The sequence below is a fragment of the Carassius gibelio genome, chromosome A25 (assembly GCF_023724105.1).
Source record: "Carassius gibelio isolate Cgi1373 ecotype wild population from Czech Republic chromosome A25, carGib1.2-hapl.c, whole genome shotgun sequence".
Classification (NCBI taxonomy): Eukaryota; Metazoa; Chordata; class Actinopteri; order Cypriniformes; family Cyprinidae; genus Carassius; species Carassius gibelio.
The window spans coordinates 20,254,906-20,275,205 of NC_068395.1; the positions used below are offsets into that span (position 1 = coordinate 20,254,906).

A 20,300-nucleotide genomic window follows, 5' to 3' on the forward strand; every position below is an offset into this window, starting at 1 on the left:
TCCAAAAGGTGATTAACCTCAGATGCATTTACTATCTAAACACTCATGTCAGCCCGGATGGAGCGCTTTTACTTAATGCATATGATTAAAGTCTGAGAGGCGTTGTATGCTTAAGTCATTCATATATAACCCTTTGTTTCCTCAGGCTCTGTTCCTGTAAAAGTCACAGGAAATGTGAGTTCAGGAAAGACCTGCAATTATACTCATAGTCTAAAAACTGACTTTACTTATTGAGAGCAAAATTGGCATTCAGATTGTCTAAGTTGTCCATTTATTTTTAGCCTTAGTAGTGCTTGTTTGGATCAGTCTGGTTTGCTGTACACAAATCTCTTTTTTTTTGCACTGCTTACAGAAGTGTGCTGTGAAAGCTGCTGTCTCTTCATCCCAAACCCAGAAAGACAAGGACTTGCCACATAAATCCATCAGCAAAAACAAAGCCACGTCCTGTAAACCTCACACCTGTGATGCTGAAGCACAAATAGGTACTAATCAGTTCCAGCGCGACAATGACAATCACTTTTAGCATGCTTATTCTGGATATTCTTGCCCATTTGTTTTTCTCTTTAATAAACAACTTCCAGAGCATATGCTGACACTTTTTATCCTGCAGATGGAACTCCTAAAGTGATAGTGCTGCCAGTGCCAGTGCCAGTGTATGTGCCAGTTCCCATGCATCTCTACACTCAATACATTCCACAGTCTTTGGGGCTTCCACTTCCGGTACATCTACTCTACCCTTCCTCATCCTCAGCTTCTGAGTCAGAAATATTTTCTGTATTAACAACATATCACAGAAGTATATTAGTCCTTGAATATTCCTTTAAATATGTAGATATGTAGACAGTTGCCACTCTGGGTAATGTAGTTTTGTTGTCTATTAGATAAATATGGATTCAATGCAGGTTCCGGTGCCCTTGTTCTTCCCTACAACTCTGGACAATGCCGAGCACATTGTGAAGACCATTCAGGAAATCAAAGAGAAGATCCCTGATGACCCACTGGAGGCCGACCTCATCATGATGGCAGAGATGGTGGCTGAGGATGCAGAGAAGGAGAAAACACATCATCTCTAGTGGTAAACGATTGAAAACATTATTGATGGTTTTGGTGTTTAGGCTGTATAATATATCCGCGAATGCATAATTTTAATTGTTTTGGTCACATACATACCTTTGAAGACGACTGTTTTGTTGCTCAGATCAGACTGGTAACATAATGGAGGATCTTGATTTGGAAGATCTATCAAGCAATCTGAGTTGGGAGGAGGACTCTGTGTCTTTTGCCCAGACATGGGATCAAACCCCTGAACCTGAGAGGCCTCCTCCACCCGGACCTGCCACACTGACCCCCGTCTCCACCGCCGCAGAAGAGCCACAGATGGACCTGGAGGCCGATTTCCCAATCGGTGAGCGCTTCTCCTGTGATTAGGTCAAAACACACCAAACAAGTTTTTTTTTAATCATCTTAAATGCATCTTTATACTTTCGCATTTCAGAGAGCATTGAAAATTTTAGAAAGCAAATGCAAAAGGAGATCAATTCTGGAAAACAGAGATCACGCAAGAGAGGACACGATGGCTTCCCTGAGAAGAAACAGGTAAGAAAAACTAAAGCAGAATTATTCCTGACCACCAACCAAACTCCAACATATCACATTATGGAAAAGAGAGTTTCAGATTATTATGTGTTTTGTTGGAATGTAGGGCAGTAAGTGTGCATCAGCACCTCCAAACAGCCTCTCCAAACTGCAACACGAGTACGGAGTCAAAGCCTGGAAGAAGTGGGTGCGCTGGAGGAGCGCCCAACCCGACATGGAGACTCTCAAATTTGGCTGTAAGCCTGTTTTTATACAGCATTTCATCCCCAAAATAAGTTTATTCATATTTTATTCAGAAGCAATACTGGACCAAATTAACTTGGGAATAATTAAATAAATCAACTAAAGAACACACTAATTAATCCAAATGAAAATTGGGATTAATTAGTCATTTTTACATATGGGAGACTTGTTGAGAGATGTTATGGCACTAAACACTATCTTTATCCGTAGCACGCAGTATGACACTAAAGGAGGATTTGTTGAAGTGCTGCACTGCTGAACTAAGCTATGGCCTCTGCAAGTTCATTTCTGAAGTTCGTCGACCCAACGGAGAGAAATACAGCCCTGACAGCATCTTTTATCTCTGTTTGGGAATCCAGCAGGTAAATCATGAGAAAAAAAAACATAATCAGTCATGTTATATATAATTGATTAGATTTAAGCTTTTGTCGTTCATGTTTGCAGTACCTGTTTGACAACAATCGGATGGAGAACATCTTTGCTGATGTCTTCTATGCCAAATTCTGCCATGAAATGAGCAACATACTCCGAGGGTGGAAGCCAACTATTTTACCCAGCGGTGTGTAATTTAAATCACAAATGTGTGACTAGTTTGTTTTGGTGCTGCTCTATTAATACATCTCTGTGTATGTTCAGGTTATGTTCATTCTCGTGTGGAGGAGTATCATCTGTGGGACTGTAAGCAGCTGGGGGCGTTTTCACCCGGTGTGCTGCTCAACACGCTGCTTTACTTCTTCACTAAGTACTTCAACTACAAGACTGTGGAGCAGCACCGCCGCCTCTCTTTTGGCCACATCAAACGCTACACTCGAGGACAAGCTAACAACAAAGTGTCCTTCCTGCGTTTCTATCCCCCCAAAGAGGATGGAAGCACGGGTCAGTGGTCTGTCGTACTATTTAATAGTGCTTTTTTTGGTAATTCTGTTTCTACTTAATCATTTTGTTCATTTCAGATGGTGTCCCTGTAAAGAAGAAGAAGAAGGAAGGTGAACGGCAAAGGGTGCTAAAAATACGGCAGAATTCAGACAATCCTCTTCGTTGTCCTGTCAGGCTTTACGAGTTCTATCTCTCAAAATGGTACGTTGGCATTTTGTGTTAAAAAACAAGTCATGATGTATTTGCTTGTCATACAATGTTGTTTCTTCCAGCTCGCCCGGAATAAGACAAGACACAACCCAGTTTTATCTGAGCCCCGAGCGCTCCTGTGTACCCAGCAGTCCCACGTGGTTCTCAATCACCTCATTGAGTGACGAGGTTCTGGACAGCATGCTCACACGTATCCTTACTGTCAGAGAGCTGCACCTAGAGAGAGAAACATCACCCAACGAGACTGATTCAGAAAGTGATTCGGACTTCACACTGATTTAGTACCACAGCACTGAGAAAACCTGAATCCTGAACCGGATTTTGACTGTTCTGAATGTTGGAAAGCAAGTGGTTGATCATTTCGTTTCCTTATTCAATCTTCTTTTAGTTATAAGGACGTACACAGCTACAGTGGGATTATTGTAAGTCGCCACCTTTATATTTAAACACTAAAGACATTGAAAGCATCATTCCAAAACCAAATTTTGAAATTGTTTTTCATTGCAAGCCATGTTGGTTTAAATAGATGCAGTGTTCCTGAAACTGACTCCTGATGCCTTTTTTTATGGATAAATGAAGACTGATTGAAACTGATTCTGCACATCTTTTATCTTTATTATCTGAAAAGAGGTACAAAAATAACCTTTTTCCTTACACAGAAACACTTGATGCCTAAGCCCACACTCTTTTTTTTGTTTGTCATGTCACCCTGGTGGAGAATATCATAAATAATTTACACAACGTACATTTTCTACATGGCAGGCAAAATAGATTTTATTCTGCAGCAAATGTATCCACACTGAAAACAATTGGTGTAGGATTTACTTTGAAACAGTTTTCACTCAAAATTGCTAGTGTGTGTCACAAATAATTACAAAAACTCTATTTATTTTTACAAAAACACTACATAATTTTAAAAGTTGCTTTACTTTTTTTAGTTAAGAGAAAAATGGTTTGAAGCATTACAGATATTTTCATGCTTTTGACAGACATCTGATTGAAAAGAAGTGGTTTGCTGTATTTTAAATAGAATAACTTTTGCATGGTTTAGCCACAGGATCTTTTTCAGACCACTTTGGTGAAGAGTGGACAAATATAAATTGAATAAAAGCAATGAAATCTCTTTTTTTGGATCATAATCAATGAAAAAATCTTGACCGGCAAAATCTTCAGGCAAAACTGTGGGTGTTCCAGAGGGGGAACAAAATGTCAAAAATGATAAGTGGATCCTGTTGCAAAATGCAGAAACAAAAATTAAAATAAAAAAGATTCCACAAGCAGGCACTCGCATAGTACGTAAAAAGCCTAATACATGGCTAAATATGAAAAATACACTAGCGCTTATCAGCCCAAGCGAAGACCTGAAGGTTTCTTTTATTTTGCAACCGGATCAGATTATTTATGGCCAATGTAGAGCAGATTCAATTAAGTTAATTTGCTGAACTCGAGGCCTCTAGCTTATTAGCAGGAGCGAGATAGATTAGGATACAGCAACTGTCCAATCACATCTTACTACCAAAGTTCTTTGAGGTTCCACAGACCCCCAGCCAGAGGGAAGAGATGTTAAAACAAAAGCAATGGGGCTTATGCGGGCTTATCAACTTTTGAGACACTGATGCTAGGCAATAAAGTAAATATACAGGACTGATGTTCCCTTGTCATGAGCCGCATTTCTGTTTCCAAATAATCTTCTTCTGACGACACCCATTACTTAACATTGTCACTATGTTTGTCTGGAGGATCTGGTCTCACATATTCTTCTAAATGCTTTATTGCAGACCACATCAAACCAGCCCTTAAGGTCTTGGATGGAGTTTTTATATATTTGAGCACAGTCCTCTCCACTGGGGTACTCGCCCCTGTTTCAAAACTGTCAAAAGGGTATAATATTAAGGGTTTAGAATTGAACGAACTGTAAATGAACCAATACCTTTTATATTTACAAAGATATGTGTTGTCTACCCATAGCCATTATCCTCGATCTCCTCATCTGTGAGGCCAATCCAGAATGACTCTTCGTTTTGTATGATTCCTATCAGGAACTCCCTACAAGACAAAGTGTAGACTTATTTATACAGAAATATTTCATATTCATTTCTGACAGTCGTTATTTGTAAAAACATGGACAAACCTGTTTGTCTCTGCTGTTTATAATCACCAGATGACCGCCATCTGAGATACAGGCATCTCAACTATCAGTTCATTTGTGGAGAAAAGGTAATTTTTCTCAGTTTTTGATTTGGAAAGGATGCGTCTTAATACTTGTATCAATGTATCAATGCTTGCTGGCAATTTATGAGAAGTTAATGAAAAGAGTAACTTCATGTGGTCTTTGACAAATTCCTTATTAACAGTATAAATGTAATACTTCAGAACATTACATAAGAGGACAGTGGGGCTGAGGTGTAGTTGGTGGCTAAAGTAATAAACAAGCACCCAAAGTAATACAATCCTAAAATATATAAAACTCAAAATGTAATTTCCTTACCTAAAATACATAATTTACAGTCACTGTCAATGCATATCGATCAAAACGGAATAATCAAATGTAAAATAGTATTGCATAGTCTTCACTGTGTAAATTAAATATAGATTATGGTAGTTCTTGTTAAACCTAAAAATGTATTCAGTCAAGAGCAGCGAGTTATTTTCTTTCTTTAATGTTCTTGGATTGACATTAAGGACACCGACACAGTCATGCGCCACTATAATCACATTCATCACAACCTTTCTACTAGCGATGGCCCTGGGTAGAATGCAAAATTTTCAATACAAGCATTTCAGTCAAATGTAATCTATGCAAGATTTCAAACCCATGGCTGACAGCTCATGCTGGAGGATTTGCTGCTCAACAGATCTTGAGCTCATTGACAAATATCTGATCTAGCTTTACACAGCATGCATGATTGTAAAATGCAAAGTGAAAGTGAACAACGAGCGCTCATTATAACGAGTTTTAAATACTCTGCAAATTGATAGCGGCTCCCTGATGCCCGAAAATTATATGCAATATTAGAATATTTGCTGGAGCACTGGGCACAAAAAATAACGGGAGGGGGCGATAATGGTCAGAAATTCACTGGGAGCAAGATTTGGGTATTGTTCATTTGAGAATTGCTCTTTGTATTTCCCAAACATTTCCAATGAGCGCAAACAACACAAGTGTGACTTGAACAATGACCAATACCAGAGGGTTAAAAATTACTCTATAAAGTACACGCGAGTGAATACATTTTAAATTACATTTAAAATTGTAATGACCTATATTAAATGCTAATTTAATTGGTGCATACAATTAAATGTTTAATAAGGAATGAATGTCAAATTAACTATGCAATTGCAAATCACTATGAAAGCATAGATTAAATATTCGTTTAAAAACCGAGACTTTTATTTTGAAACGTGATGAGTCGTTTGCTTTGGTCGCTGACTTCACTACATAAAATGGACAGGTCGGTCGCTAATCCTTCTGTGTGGGACACACAACAACTGTATAAACACCACGAGCAACGAACTGTTGCCCAAACACGCCCAAAATACAGAGAGGGAAGGCGCCTCAAAGCTGTTAAGGTGGGTTTATTTTATAAATAGTTTTTTTTTAGTTAATGTGAGCACCGTATTTTAGCTTCTCGTAGCACCTAATGCACAAAGATGGTGTTAGGCACCTAAACAGATTTTGAGCCACAGCCAGTGCGAATGTTATTTTTGACTGTATCACTGATTTCAGGTGTATACCATCAACTTGGAGTCTCGGTTTCTGTTAGTTCAAGGAGTGCCCGCTATTGGAGTGATGACCGAGCTGGTGCAGCTGTTCGCTCTGTATGGAGTGATCGAGGAGTACAGAGCTCTGGATGAATACCCAGCAGAGCAGTTCACCGAGGTCTACTTATTTCAGTTCAAGAAACTGACGAGTGCAAGGTAAAGACAGACTAAAACATGTTTAAAGTGAACGTGCCACACTAGATATTTTGTAACATTTGTCTCTTATGCTCATCAAAAAAATGTTTTTGACATTATTATACTATAAAACTATTTTCTGTTTTAATATATTTTAAAATGTACTTTATTCCTGTGATGACAGCTGAATTTCCAGCAGCCATTACTACAGTCTTTATTTTATAATATACAAGAGGTTGATTTGATGTTACGTTTCTTTATTAATATGCTGTAAGCACTTGTTCTGCTTAATATTTTTGTGGAAGTCTTTAGATTAACAGAAAGAAGAAATACAATAGTTTGTAATATTACAAATGTTAAGTGTCCTTTCTAAATTTTTACATGTGCACTTTTAGCAGACTTTGTATTCAAAACAACTTCTAATAGCTATTCCAGAACAATTTGTCAAGGAGCCAACAATATTCATAATATACAATGTCATGCTTTCATCATTTTTATGTGTAATTTAATATTTTATTCAATCTGAATATTCTATAGAATATAATGGTAAAATGTATCTAAATATGATTAACTTATATCTAAAAAGTATATAAAAATGTGATGATTTATTGAACTTTTTAATGTCTAAAATAGTTTTTTTTTTTATACCTATATGCTCAAAGCTCTTTTCTCATGAAATGACATGCATATGTTACAATGTGGAAATTTTAAGGATAGCTAAACGGCACACTGATGAAAAGAGCTTCTTTGGGGGTCAGCTGCACGTCTGCTATGCCCCCGAATATGAAACTGTGGAAGAGACGAGGCAAAAGTTACAGGACAGGAGAAGATATGTTAACAGAGCAAGCCAACATACAGGTGTTGTATTTGGTATTGTATAATACAGGTATTGTATCTGTTGAAAATCTATGTAACCTATGTGTAATTTTTTTTTTTTTTTTTTTTTTTTTTTTAGCAAAACAACACAATCTGCAATTAGAAGAAAACACAGAGTCCTCATGCACCAACACGCAAACATCTGCAGCACCTGAGATCCAGAAAGGCTCTGAAAAGGCCAGAATGGAGAATGTCAACTCTGATGACACGGGCTTTTCTTTGCTGCCATTAGCACCAGAGGACGATGTTTCTTATAGACTTCACGGTTTTGAACAGCCGTTACAGATGCAGTGGACCACTGATACAACATTACCTACAGAGGATAAGATGGGCTCTCTACATAATGCCATCCCTCCTGTCACAGAAAAAGAAACCAAGCAGTGTGCATCTTCTGCATCTTGTAAAAAAGAGAGAGATTTGATTAAAAGGCAGAAGGATCTCTCTCCATCTATCAGATTTATGCCAAGGACAACACATTTAGAAAGTAGAAAAAGAAAGTTGGAGGGACAAGCGTTCTTTTTGAATGAAGCAGCTGAAACGGAGACTCTGATTGGTCCTAAATTACCAGAGCTGCCCAAAGTAGACATGGAGGATCATTCATTAAATGTAACCGCCAGTTTGATCCGTCAAACAATGAGTAAGGTTAGTTTGTCTCTCATCCCTGCTGTAAATATTATGTAATTACATTGTGTACCTAGAATTCTAGTAAACAAAAACTGAAGCTAAAATGAAAAGCAAAAAAAATCAGTTACTTGAAATTAAATAAATATTAACTTAATATTAAATAAAACATTTAATAATGAGAACTTATTTTAGCTTAATTAGTTATTTATTGTACTAATTTTCTAATTATTTTCGTCAAACTAAAACTTAAATATAAAAGTAAGTGTGTGTGTGTGTGTGTGTGTGTGGGTAGGTGGGTTGGATGGTTCAGATGCAAAAGCCTCTAAGAGACATCTTAAATTTTTTATCTAAAATTAGGATTTTTATCAGTTTTCTATATTTATGTTCAGTTATTTCACTTTTATAGCAAGAGGACCTGCACATTGCCATTTAAGTACAATGACTCAAATTATGCATAGGAGCTTAATAAAAATCCTAATTTTTAGATGAAAATTTCAGATGGCACTTGGAGGCTTTTGCATCTGAACTCTTTATATATATATATATATATATATATATATATATATATATATATATATACACACACATAAATATATATATATAAAAACACTGACAATAAAAATGACAATAACATTACAAAATTTCTAGAATTTTGAATAAAACTACATTGGAAACATAAAAATAAAAACTGATTCAAAATAGTAATAAAAGCTATACTATCTCGATACTAAAATGAAATGTTATGCACATTATGTAATTTCTCATGATGGTATTTGCGTTGTTGTTACAATATTTATTTTCTTTTCTTAGGTTACATCTGTTCCAGAGATCAAACCTGTACAAGTGAAGACCCCTACAGCAAAGCCACGCAGAAGAATTTAATAAGACAATCATGGTCTCCGATTGAGCAATATTTTAGATGTTTATTTCAGTTTCAGAAACAAATATTGTGTAAATATCTTTTCTCTTATTACTTTATTTTTTTTCCATAAAAAGCTAAGTGGTTCTGTTCAGTGTCCATGTTGTTCCTGGAATGCATGTTGCTCAAAAGCCAGTATGCTCTGCCAAACAAATAAAAGAAGATTTTAAGAGCCTGTCCTTCAAAATGACAAAACACGTTTCATGCACCAATAGTTGCTTGTGATTTCTACCTTTGCATCTGGGAGGCAGTTGCCAAAAGCTTCAAGTAAAAGGTTTTCATCTTTGACTGTCTTCTCAAAATCAGAATAAGACACTTTCCCATCATGGTCATAATCCTGAAAATAAGATTTATGTATTTGGTGAACAATGGTAAGATGTTACATGTAAGCTTTAGGACACATAGTAGTACCATTTTCTTCAGCGCAATCTCCACAATGTCCTTGATCCCCTCATCAGGGTCCTCTTCAGTGGGTTGTCTGATGAGGCTGTCTTTCAGCATTTGTAACATCTCCTCCCGTGAGATGTATCCGTCCCCGTGCAGGTTGTATACGTCAAAACAGACTAATACAAATATAAAAGAAACATTGTGTACATGATATTTCATTATCGCCACTTTAAAGTGAAGTCTTGAAGAACTTACATTTGATTTTCTCATCCAGTGTGCCTCGCAAAAAGACAGAAAATCCTTCCACCCATTCTCTGACACTTATGTAGGTATCATTGTCCTTATCAAAGGCCCGAAATACTGTTAAAAATACAATCAGCTTGTATTATTATTTCATCATTAAGAAACATTGCAAATATTATTGTCATTTACCAATTTCCTTATAACTTCAAACTTAAGATATATTTGTACTTAAGATTATAAGTATGTGTATTTGCTTGTGTTTATGTATTTAAACACTTAAATATATTTATATTTTAATTTAGTCATTTAGCAGATGCTTTTATCCAAAGCGACTTACAAATGAGGACAATGGAAGCGATCAAAATCAACAAAAGAGCAATGATATATAAGTGCTATAACAAGTTTCAGTTAGCTTAAACGCGGTACATGTAGAAAAGGCTTTTAAATAATATAATAAATAAAAAGAAAGAAAACAATAGAAAAAGAATAGAGCAAGCTAATGTTAGAGTTCTTTTTTACTAATTGAATAATAAATGAAAAGAAAATAGAATACAAAAAGATTAGAAAGGTCGTTATGTTTTTTAGGAATAGAATTAGAATAGTGAGTGCTAAAGTTAGAGGGTCAAATAAAAGTTGGGCAGGTCATCCACCAGGAGGGAACATTTAATTTAAAAGTCCGCAAAAAATGTATCTTGCTGCAAGGGTTCTGGATTAACTGTAAAGGTTTATACAATTAATATGAACTATTATATATTAATATTATACAATTTATAACTATATACTACTGTCCACTTTGGTATAGCGTCGTCGGTGTTGCATAGCCTGCTTAGTGTTGCCAATTATCCATGATCCATTGTAACCCGAAAATTTGATTAAATTAGGCTTAATTTAAAATACAGGTAAAAAAAAAAAAGAGAGAGAGAAAACTATTTCATATTACCAGTAGATTGTGCACTATTTTTTTTACAGACTTTTCATAATCGTTGAGAAAGTGTAGTATTACAAGTTTACTAGCTATTCATTTTTTAATCATTCCAAAATGTGTGTTTTATATATATATATATATATATATATATATATATATATATATATTTATTTATATATATATATATATATATATATATATATATATATATATATATATATATATAATGTATTTTATTTTACAGACAAATCTAAACTAACATTAAATATATGTTTTGCTGATATTTGATGTTGTGACAATTTTGCGTCGTGATTACGCAATGGGGTCATCGCGCAACTCATCAGTTTATCAACTTTTAGCAATAAATCGACCTTCCTTTAGCAACTTTCTCTGTCAATGATCTGGCATTATTATTATTCTCGTCCTCATCCAAATTGGAGACGTACCGTTGTCCATCATCATGTCGTCGGTCATGCCGAATGTGTTGTGCAGTATGTGTCTAAACCTGACTCGGTCCAGTCCATGAGCCGCTCTTCTCTCTGCCTGCTCTCCCAGCAGACCGCTGAACAGCCGTATTAGACACTCCGTCTCTCTCTTATCAACTACGGCACGAGCACAATGTTGTCAAATGACTAAACAGACAGTAACAAGGCATTTTCTTCTTACTTTTCTATTACATGCCATGGTGATGAACTAGGCTGATAGCAAACGTTTTACAAGAATAATATTATAAATAATATCAATTGACATAGAAAAAAATAATTATAGATACCTACAATGTTTGACTTGCTTGCATAACGTCTCGGCGAGGTTTTGAATTAATTTTCTGTTCATCGCCGACATTTTCAGCATTTTTTACACGAGTATTTTGTTAGTTGTTGCTATAGAAACGAATCATGGAGGCGGAGCAATCTTGTGTCTTGTCAGAAAGAAAAAGTAATTGCGTCATCCATTTTATTTGTCAGTAAACGGTCGTTTTATTTTGTCCTGACAACACTTTTAACCATATCTGGTTATTGTGGGTCTTACTGAGGAAGCTGTCCCCTGAGTATCTAGTCTACAGTACTTTTTGCTGTGCATGGGTTGTAACTGTGGGTTTTGATTCATCCCAGTGACTCGAATCTTTTGAATCACATTTATATTTGTTCAATGATATTTTGTATTTGTTTGTTTATTTATTTATTTACTGCAGATTATTATGCCAATAAATTCCAACCAGCATTGAAAGAGTCATTAAATCAAAATAATGAATGTTTAAGCATTGTCCTCAAACACACAGTAAAACAAGAAAGATAACAAGTTATTTTAAAAGATTCATTTATAAAGATCGATTGATTCATAAACAATACGATGGAGGATTAAACATAGTAAGACATTCTCAAAAACAAAGTATTGAATAAATGTGCAATTTACTATAATTCAACTATAATTCTTCCAATTTTTATTTCTTATTAATTCAACTTGGATGTGGGATTATTCCTGACATTTGAAAGCCTCAAGCTTGCACTTTGGCAGTTTTTGATGAGAGGTTCATTCAGGTCATGGTTGTTGTTTGTTTACAACACCAAACCTATAAAAGACAGAAATACATGGCATGAGTTTTGTTATATGTTATCTTAAATCTATTATTAACTAAAGCTTCGTGATTAGGCATGATTAACACATCAACAGAAAGTTAGTTTTACCGCTGCAGCATCCCCACTGGCCAGCTGATGTCTTGCAGCAGAACTGCTCAGTTGGGCAGTAGACATTTCCATCACAATGAACCTGCTCAGCCTCACTCTTCTGATTGAGAGCCCGGTCAAAGGACAAAGACTACAAAGGAGATGAAGAAATAAACGTTTGTATTACAGAATATAATATAATATAACTGAGATTTCAGTGAGATTTGCCACTCGTAGTGGGAGGCACTCATAGTGAGAGAATAGTGCTTCTCATTGCTCTCACTCTATTTTGGTGGCATATATCAAGATAAAGTGTCACCTGCCCCATCTCAAGTCACACAGAATTTCTAATTGGCTTTCTTCAAATCAGTCGCTGATTAGTCTGCAAGGTCACATCAAGTAATAAATACCTGTAGACAGAGTTTTGACGCACCTGAGTCTCTTGGATAGCATTTAAAGCCAGTCTGGAAGAAGATGGCAATCTTAGCCACCCGGCCTGACAATGGGTGGATGTCGAATCACACAAATAACCATTAGGACAGCAGTGGAGTCCATCTCTGCAGCACTGGCCCTGCAGGAGAGGGGAGAATGAAGTCTAATGTATAACTAGAAAAGATTTTACTGTGATTCACTTACCCTTGGGTATGGACAGCAGCCCCAGGACCCAGAAGGATTCAGACAACACGTTGTTCCATCAGGACAATAAGTAGCGGTATCACAGTGAACCACAGAAACAGAGGCACTATCAGATTCTGCAGCTACAAGAGCCACCACAAGTAACATCAGCACTGGAACCATCTGAAAACATGAAATTAACAAATAATATAAATACTACTTTTTTAATTATTGAAATTTTTTTAGGAACTTTTAACATCTGCTATAACATTTGATATTATCGACAATGTGACAAAGTCAATAATAGTTTCATTGACAGTGATAAATCAAATCATTTACCTTGCTTGTTGGATTGTTTTGCTGCTGGCTGTGCTGTGATGTTCATACTGTCCCTCTTATATTTATACATATCGCTCCTCCCACTGTAAAAAAAGGAAATCTGTCTTGTCAAATTTTAATCATGAGATTTAGACACCACATCACAAGTTTCTGAACATGTGAAAGTCAACATGATTTATTAAAATATGAAAGAATGGGAATAAGAGGTGATCCTGACGTAGTTAGTAAGATGACTTCCTCACACCCAAACATAAGTATTTAAAAATATATTTGTAATTAGGCCTAATCAATTAAGTTTTACATAGATAAATGTCAGTAATTTATCTTTTTTGACTTTTATAAAAATGATTTAGAGGCTGAAATATGTGAGTTTTATCTTTTTATAAAAAATCTTTAATCTTTCAAATGTGGCCATCATTTTTAATGTTATTATTTTAATGTTTATGTAAACAAAAAGTACATATTGATGCTAATTTTATTAGTTATTTGCTGTTTTTCTACATAAAACTTGGTGAACTGATTTCATTGTGTAGCATTAGGACTTTTTAACAGGATTCTGTGATAACCGATGAGCTAGCTAATAACAATAGGTAGATATTGAAAGGTCCAAACATGGACTAAACATGAGATAATGTGTGTTCTTAGAATGAACACAAAACAACAAACTTTGATGTTTATGGAAACTCACCCCATAAGATTAGCCAATCAGCTAATCAACTCAAAACACCTGCAAAGGTTTCCTGAGCCTTCAAAATGGTCTCTCGGTTTAGTTCACTAGACTACACAATCATGGGGAAGACTACTGATCTGACAGTTGTCCAGAAGACAGTCATTGACACCCTTCACAAGGAGGGTAAGCAACAGACATTCATTGCCAAAGAAGCTGGCTGTTCACAGAGTGCTGTATCCAAGCATGTTAACAGAAAGTTGAGTGAAAGGAAAAAAGTGTGGAAGAAAAAGATGCACAACCAACCGAGAGAACCGCAGCCTTATGAGGATTGTTAAGAAAAATTGATTCAAGAATTTGAGTGAACTTCACAAGAAATGGACTGAGGCTGGGGTCAAGTTGCTTGAAGTCCAGTGTTAAGTTTCCACAGTCTTTGATGATTTGGGGTGCAATGTCATCTGCTGGTGTTGGTCCATTGTGTTTTTTGAAAACCAAAGTCACTGCACCCGTTTACAAATACATTTTGGAGCACTTCATACTTCCTTCTGCTGACCAGCTTTTTGAAGATGCTGATTTAATTTTCCAGCAGGATTTTGCTGGCCACATGCAATATCCATCACAGAACAATCTGACCAGTATGATGGACTCAGCGAGTGGCAGCCCGTTCCAGACCGCCGTTGAGCACCAGGGCGTCCTCCTCGGGAAGCATGAGGAGGACATCTCCGCTACCCGACACGCCGTCGGTTCTTTGGCCACCCAGATGTCCGAGCTGTCCAGCCAGGTTCACAACCTCCGTCTCCAGCCGTCCGCCTCTCATTGTCCTCCTGTTCAGACGGAGCCTCGGATAAATAATCCTCCGGCCTATTCGGGTGAGCCAACACAGTGCCGCGCTTTCCTTACTCAGTGCGAGGTGGTCTTCTCGCTCCAGCCCGTCACATATGCTAAGGAGAAGGCCAAGGTTGCTTTCGTTCTTTCACTCCTCCACGGGCGGGCTCGCGAGTGGGGAACGGCCAACTGGGAGACTGAGGCGGAGTGCATCTCAAGCTTTGAGCGTTTTAAGGAGGAGATGATCCGGGTCTTCGACCGCTCCGCCTATGGAGAGGAGGCTTCCTGTCGGCTTTCCACACTTCGGCAGGGGAGACGATCCGTGCCGGATTTCTCCAATGAGTTCCGGACCCTCGCTACCACCTGCGGGTGGAACCAACCCGCTCTGACCGCTCGCTTCCTGGAGGGCTTGTCTCCAGAGGTGCGGGACGAGGTCCTCGTCCGTGAGCTCCCTGCCCGGCTCGACGACCTTATCGACCTGGTCATCCGTGTGGAGAGACGGTTTGATCAACGCCGACGTGCTCATCGCCTGGAGGAGAGTCTTTTCTCGCCGCCTCGTGTCAGCCCCTCCCACTCTGAACCTGAACCCATGCAGCTGGGTGGCCTGCGTATCTCATCTAAGGAGCGTCAGAGGAGGATTCATAACCGCCTCTGTATGTACTGTGCTAGTGCCTCTCACTTTGTGTCTTCCTGTCCGGTAAAAGCCAACGCTCGCCAGTAGGAGGAGGGTTACTGGCGAGCGCTACCACTAAGACTATCCCTTCCACTTCCTGCACGACACTTCCAGCGCATCTCCAGTGGGCGGGGTCGTCAGCCTCCTGTGCAGCCTTGATCGATTCTGGGGCCGAGGGAAACTTTGTGGATGAGAAGTGGGCGCTCCAACAAGGTATTCCGCTCACACCGCTAAGAGACTCCACCCTTTTATTTGCCCTTGATGGCAGCACCCTACCTAGGGTACAGAAACAGACTATCCCATTAACTCTGACCATCTCTGGCAACCATAAAGAGACAATTTCCTTTTTTATTTTTCAGTCTCCTTTTACTCCTTTAGTACTGGGGCACCCTTGGTTAGAACTTCACAATCCACACATTGACTGGGCTAAGGGGTCTGTTTTGTCCTGGAAGTTGTCATGTCATGTTAAGTGTTTAGCCTCGGCTGTTCCCCCCGTGTCTTCTGTTTCTGTGTTGCAGGAGGAGACGGGAGATCTGACTGGGGTACCGGAGGAGTATCACGATTTGCGGTGGGTTTTCAGTCGTTCTCGAGCCATGTCTCTTCCGCCCCATCGCCCGTATGACTGCGCTATTGATCTCCGCCCGGGGACCACGCCCCCTCGGGGTAGGCTCTACTCTCTTTCCGCTCCCGAACGGGAGGCTTTAGAGAATTATTTATCTGAGTCCCTCAGCGCCGGCACAATCGTTCCTTCCTCGTTGCCTGCCGGCGCTGGATTCTTTTTTGTTAAGAAGAAAGACGGCTCTTTGCGCCCATGCATAGATTATCGGGGGCTGAACGACATCACTGTAAAGAATCGTTACCCACTGCCGCTGATGTCCTCAGCCTTTGATATCCTGCAGGGGGCAAAAGTCTTTACCAAGCTCGACCTACGTAACGCTTACCATCTCGTACGCATTCGGGAGGGGGACGAGTGGAAGACCGCCTTTAACACGCCCCTCGGCCACTTCGAGTATAGAGTCCTTCCCTTCGGATTGGTTAACGCCCCCGCTGTCTTTCAAGCTCTGATCAATGACGTCCTTTGGGATATGCTCAATTTATTCGTTTTTGTCTATCTCGATGACATTTTGATTTTTTTGCCCTCTCTCCAGATTCACGTGCAGCACGTTCGCCGCGTTCTCCAACGTTTGCTTGAGAATCGACTCTTTGTTAAGGCCGAGAAGTGCTCCTTTCATGCTTCGTCTATAACGTTTCTAGGCTCCGTTATCTCAGCAGAGGGGATCAGTATGGATCCTACCAAGGTCCAGGCCATGCTCGATTGGCCCGTCCCTGATTCTCGTGTCTCGCTACAGTGCTTTCTCGGTTTTGCTAATTTCTATCGTCGCTTTATAATATCCATCACAATTAGTACATACATTCACTTTTTGTGAACACAGCTGAATCAGGGGGAAACGAATGGGGAAACAGCATGGCTTATCATTTCAGGTAAAGAGATTATTTTTTAAGGTTTTAAATGTTTTTTTTTTTTTTTTTTTTTTACAAAAATGCATTGATTTGCTTCAGGAGGCCTTAATTAACCCCCCGTATCCGAGTGGAGCACTTTGTTATTATGGATGGATGCATTTTATGCACCATGCACCGTATAAATTTTACAATAAAAATTTTTTTCATGCTGATAGAACAAAGCACCACATAATGGAGTACACAGAGCAGAATCAAAAATGTTAACTAATGGGCGGACAATTTCACTATATCTAACTATTGAGGGGGGTGAGTCTCCCGTTATGTCAATGGTTATTGCCCTGAGATGGAAAGAGTGGGGATTTTTTTATTTATCCCAGTGACTTGAATATATTGAATCACCTTTAGGTTTGTTTTAAACTGATTCAGTGACTGTTTTTGTAGATATGTCAGTTGGCGACCAGTGAGAGTGTTGCGTGTGTTAACCAAAAATGTATCACAAACATCAAGTGTTTGATCACATGAGCTCATTCCGCTCTAGTGTTGTTTATATATTGTTATGTTTAATGTGTTCCCTTAAAAGAATCGTTCATAAGATTCATTCAAGAACAAAATATCACATAGCATATGGAATGGATCATAAAAAATTCAAACAAATAATAATAAAAAATAACTCTCAAAACAATTTATTTATTAAATGACAATGAAATTTGACTGTAATTTTTTATTTTGTTTTATGTTGCATTGTTTTCGTTTAAATGTATATTACTGCTTTTTCTCAGCAGTGACATTTGAAAGCCTCTTGCACTTTGACAACCGACAAGCTGCACCCAGGTCATGTGATGTTTACTTACACCACCATCTCTGGAAAAGAATGAAATACAACATGATCAAACACAAAACCTCACATTGCATGAGCTTTTATTATTTTTATAGGTTATGTTACAACCTATGTTCATCAACATTTATTTGACTGTCATTATCGGACATGTTTTTTATAAAGTTAGTTTTACCGCTGCAGCATCCCCACTGGCCGGTTGCTGACTTGCAGCAGAACTGCTCAGTTGGGCAGTAGACATTTCCATCACAATGAACCTGCTCAGTCTGGCTCTCCCAATTGAGAGCCTGGTCAAAGGACACGGACTGCAAAAAAAAAAAAAAAAAAAATATTATTATTAATTAAATAATAATAATAATATATAGGTATTTCATTGCAGGGATTACATTAGTAAACACGTAACCAGAAGTTCACCTAATTAGAAAATAACCATTAAAATTTTTACAGTGCAAATAAATATGTTTATATAATATAATATAATATAATGTAACTTTTTATTGAGAATGTGCTACAGAATGTGTTTTGAACCCTCACAATCTCTTCAACTGCTTCAAAAATCACATGCCTTTTTATTGTATACTTTTCATTATTTCATTACTGGGGGAAGTAGTGGCCTAGTGGTTAGAGGTTTTGATTCCTAACCCTAAAGTTGTGGCTTTGAGTCTTTGACCGGCAATACCACTTCTGAGGTGCCCTTGAGTAAGGCACCGGAACCCCACCTGCTGTGTGTTCACTGCTCTGTGTTCACTGCTGTGTGTGTGTGTGTGTGTGTGTGCGTGCACTTTGGATGGGTTATATGCAGGGCACGAATTCTGAGTATGGGTCACAATACTTGGCTGTATGCCACTTCACTTCACTTCATTATTTGCAGTTTGAAAATATTTAACTATATTCCTACTGCCGGAAATGGTGATTAAAAGTCGCATGACTGTCATGCATATACTTCATTGTGACGCAGTGGTTTTATGTGTCACCCTTATTTACCTCACCTGATCTGGATCATAAACTCATGAGATGAGAGCTCCATAAACTGCACTGAATGTGTCAGATAAGATAGATATACAAAATGTGCAAAGCAATAGGTCCCCAGGACCAGGATTGAAAATGACTGTTTTCACGATAAGTCGCTTAGGTTGCATTACTAGTTGCATATTTTGAATTACTGGTTGCATTACTTTGCCGTCACATGCAGTACACAGTGCTGACTCACCTGAGGTTTCTGGATAGCTTTGGTGGCAGGCTTGGGAGAAGATGGCAGTCTCAACCACCCCCTTAAACAATGGGTCGATGTCGAATCGCAGTGATAACCATGACGACAGCAATGAATTCCGTCTCTACAGCACTGGCCCTTAAAGAGCGGGAAGAATGAGCAAAGGTTAAACTTGAAACCTAACTTAATAGAGTGTAATAAAACAGTTACAGATTTTTACTGTGACTCACTGACCATTGAGAATGGGCAGCAGTACCACACGCCATAAGGACTCCGACAGCACGTTGTTCCATCAGGACATATAGTAGAAGAATCACAGTGAATCACAGAAACAGATTCTGCTGGCTCTGAGAGAGCCATCATCGGCTCATCTGCAGCTACAAGAGCTGCCATGAGTAACATCAACACTGGAACCATCTGAAAACATGAAATTAAAAACAATATATTACTATTATTATATTATATATTATATATTATTTTGAGAATAAGAACATTTACCTTGCTGGCTGGGACTATATCTTCTCTGTGTGGATTGGTTTGCTGCTGGCTGTCCGGTCCTGTGATGTTCTTACTGTACCTCTTATATTTATACACATGGCTCCACCTACTGTAAAAACAGGAAGTCTTTATGAGTTTGTGAACATGTACAGAAGTCTTTGCATGATCATGATGTAATAGGATATGAAAGAACACAAATGATAGTAATGCAGAACTTTATAGAGGTAGTGAGAAGATCACTTCCTTACACCCAAGACCTATATTTAAAATGTATTTGTTATGAGTAATTTAATGAATTAATCAGTTACAAAATATATTACTCTAATTAAATAACTGTTTGATACATTTCAAAAATGTACTTTATTACTGCGTTTATTCCCGAATTTTCCTGTCATTACTCGAAATGCATTATTTGGTTAGTACTTTGCATTAATTAACACTGGAGAGGGATACTTTTAAATGTCTCACATGCTACGGAATGTGCTTGTAACTTAAAAAACATGTTTTTCTTAAACAATGATTTAAGAAAAACATGTTTTTTAAGTTCCAAGCACATTCCGTTGCATCAAAACTCATATAAATTTTTATTGTACACTGTTTATTATTTGCAGCTTGAAAATATTCACCTGTTTAATTACTGTTGGAAAATGTGTTTAAGACTGTTTGCACGTACAGTACAGGTATGTAGGTATGTATAAGTATGTAGGTCATTGTAGC

The 20,300-nt window shown here is 38.0% G+C and overlaps 5 protein-coding genes across 5 annotated transcripts in view; 2 read left to right on the forward strand and 3 right to left on the reverse strand.

Moving 5' to 3' along the window:
- The window catches only part of LOC127946924 (zinc finger MYM-type protein 4-like), a 10,084-nt gene extending 6,569 nt beyond the window's left edge, over positions 1 to 3,515 (forward strand). Inside the window, exons 3-13 of the mRNA XM_052543738.1 lie at positions 264 to 482; positions 611 to 720; positions 903 to 1,062; positions 1,184 to 1,405; positions 1,496 to 1,596; positions 1,703 to 1,832; positions 2,050 to 2,201; positions 2,284 to 2,398; positions 2,476 to 2,715; positions 2,793 to 2,916; positions 2,988 to 3,515. Coding sequence (XP_052399698.1) covers positions 264 to 482; positions 611 to 720; positions 903 to 1,062; positions 1,184 to 1,405; positions 1,496 to 1,596; positions 1,703 to 1,832; positions 2,050 to 2,201; positions 2,284 to 2,398; positions 2,476 to 2,715; positions 2,793 to 2,916; positions 2,988 to 3,207 — 1,793 coding nt within the window. The 3' untranslated portion in view covers positions 3,208 to 3,515. The remainder of the gene's footprint in view (positions 1 to 263; positions 483 to 610; positions 721 to 902; positions 1,063 to 1,183; positions 1,406 to 1,495; positions 1,597 to 1,702; positions 1,833 to 2,049; positions 2,202 to 2,283; positions 2,399 to 2,475; positions 2,716 to 2,792; positions 2,917 to 2,987) is intronic.
- Positions 3,516 to 6,326: 2,811 nt separating this feature from the next.
- Positions 6,327 to 9,413, forward strand: LOC127947057 (RNA-binding protein 48-like). The gene is made up of 5 exons (XM_052543967.1): positions 6,327 to 6,495; positions 6,653 to 6,843; positions 7,535 to 7,680; positions 7,778 to 8,340; positions 9,133 to 9,413. The coding sequence occupies exons 1-5, from the start codon at positions 6,331 to 6,333 to the stop codon at positions 9,202 to 9,204; spliced, it is 1,137 nt and encodes a 378-aa protein (XP_052399927.1). The 5' UTR covers positions 6,327 to 6,330; the 3' UTR covers positions 9,205 to 9,413.
- LOC127947058 (calaxin-like) lies at positions 9,271 to 11,677 on the reverse strand. Its single transcript, XM_052543969.1, has 6 exons — positions 11,573 to 11,677; positions 11,243 to 11,398; positions 9,884 to 9,988; positions 9,653 to 9,804; positions 9,474 to 9,578; positions 9,271 to 9,383 (listed from the first exon to the last, which is right to left on the reverse strand). The coding sequence occupies exons 1-6, from the start codon at positions 11,646 to 11,648 to the stop codon at positions 9,333 to 9,335; spliced, it is 645 nt and encodes a 214-aa protein (XP_052399929.1). The 5' UTR covers positions 11,649 to 11,677; the 3' UTR covers positions 9,271 to 9,332.
- A 419-nt stretch (positions 11,678 to 12,096) lies between these two features.
- On the reverse strand, positions 12,097 to 13,536 carry LOC127947060 (progranulin-like). The gene is made up of 5 exons (XM_052543971.1): positions 13,415 to 13,536; positions 13,097 to 13,258; positions 12,894 to 13,031; positions 12,482 to 12,611; positions 12,097 to 12,366 (listed from the first exon to the last, which is right to left on the reverse strand). The coding sequence occupies exons 2-5, from the start codon at positions 13,256 to 13,258 to the stop codon at positions 12,353 to 12,355; spliced, it is 444 nt and encodes a 147-aa protein (XP_052399931.1). The 5' UTR covers positions 13,415 to 13,536; the 3' UTR covers positions 12,097 to 12,352.
- Positions 13,537 to 17,707: 4,171 nt separating this feature from the next.
- LOC127947059 (progranulin-like) lies at positions 17,708 to 19,688 on the reverse strand. The gene is made up of 5 exons (XM_052543970.1): positions 19,584 to 19,688; positions 19,320 to 19,502; positions 19,086 to 19,223; positions 18,051 to 18,180; positions 17,708 to 17,901 (listed from the first exon to the last, which is right to left on the reverse strand). Exons 2-5 carry the CDS (start codon positions 19,500 to 19,502, stop codon positions 17,888 to 17,890), a joined length of 465 nt encoding a protein of 154 aa, XP_052399930.1. The 5' UTR covers positions 19,584 to 19,688; the 3' UTR covers positions 17,708 to 17,887.
- Between the last annotated feature and the right edge of the window lie 612 nt (positions 19,689 to 20,300).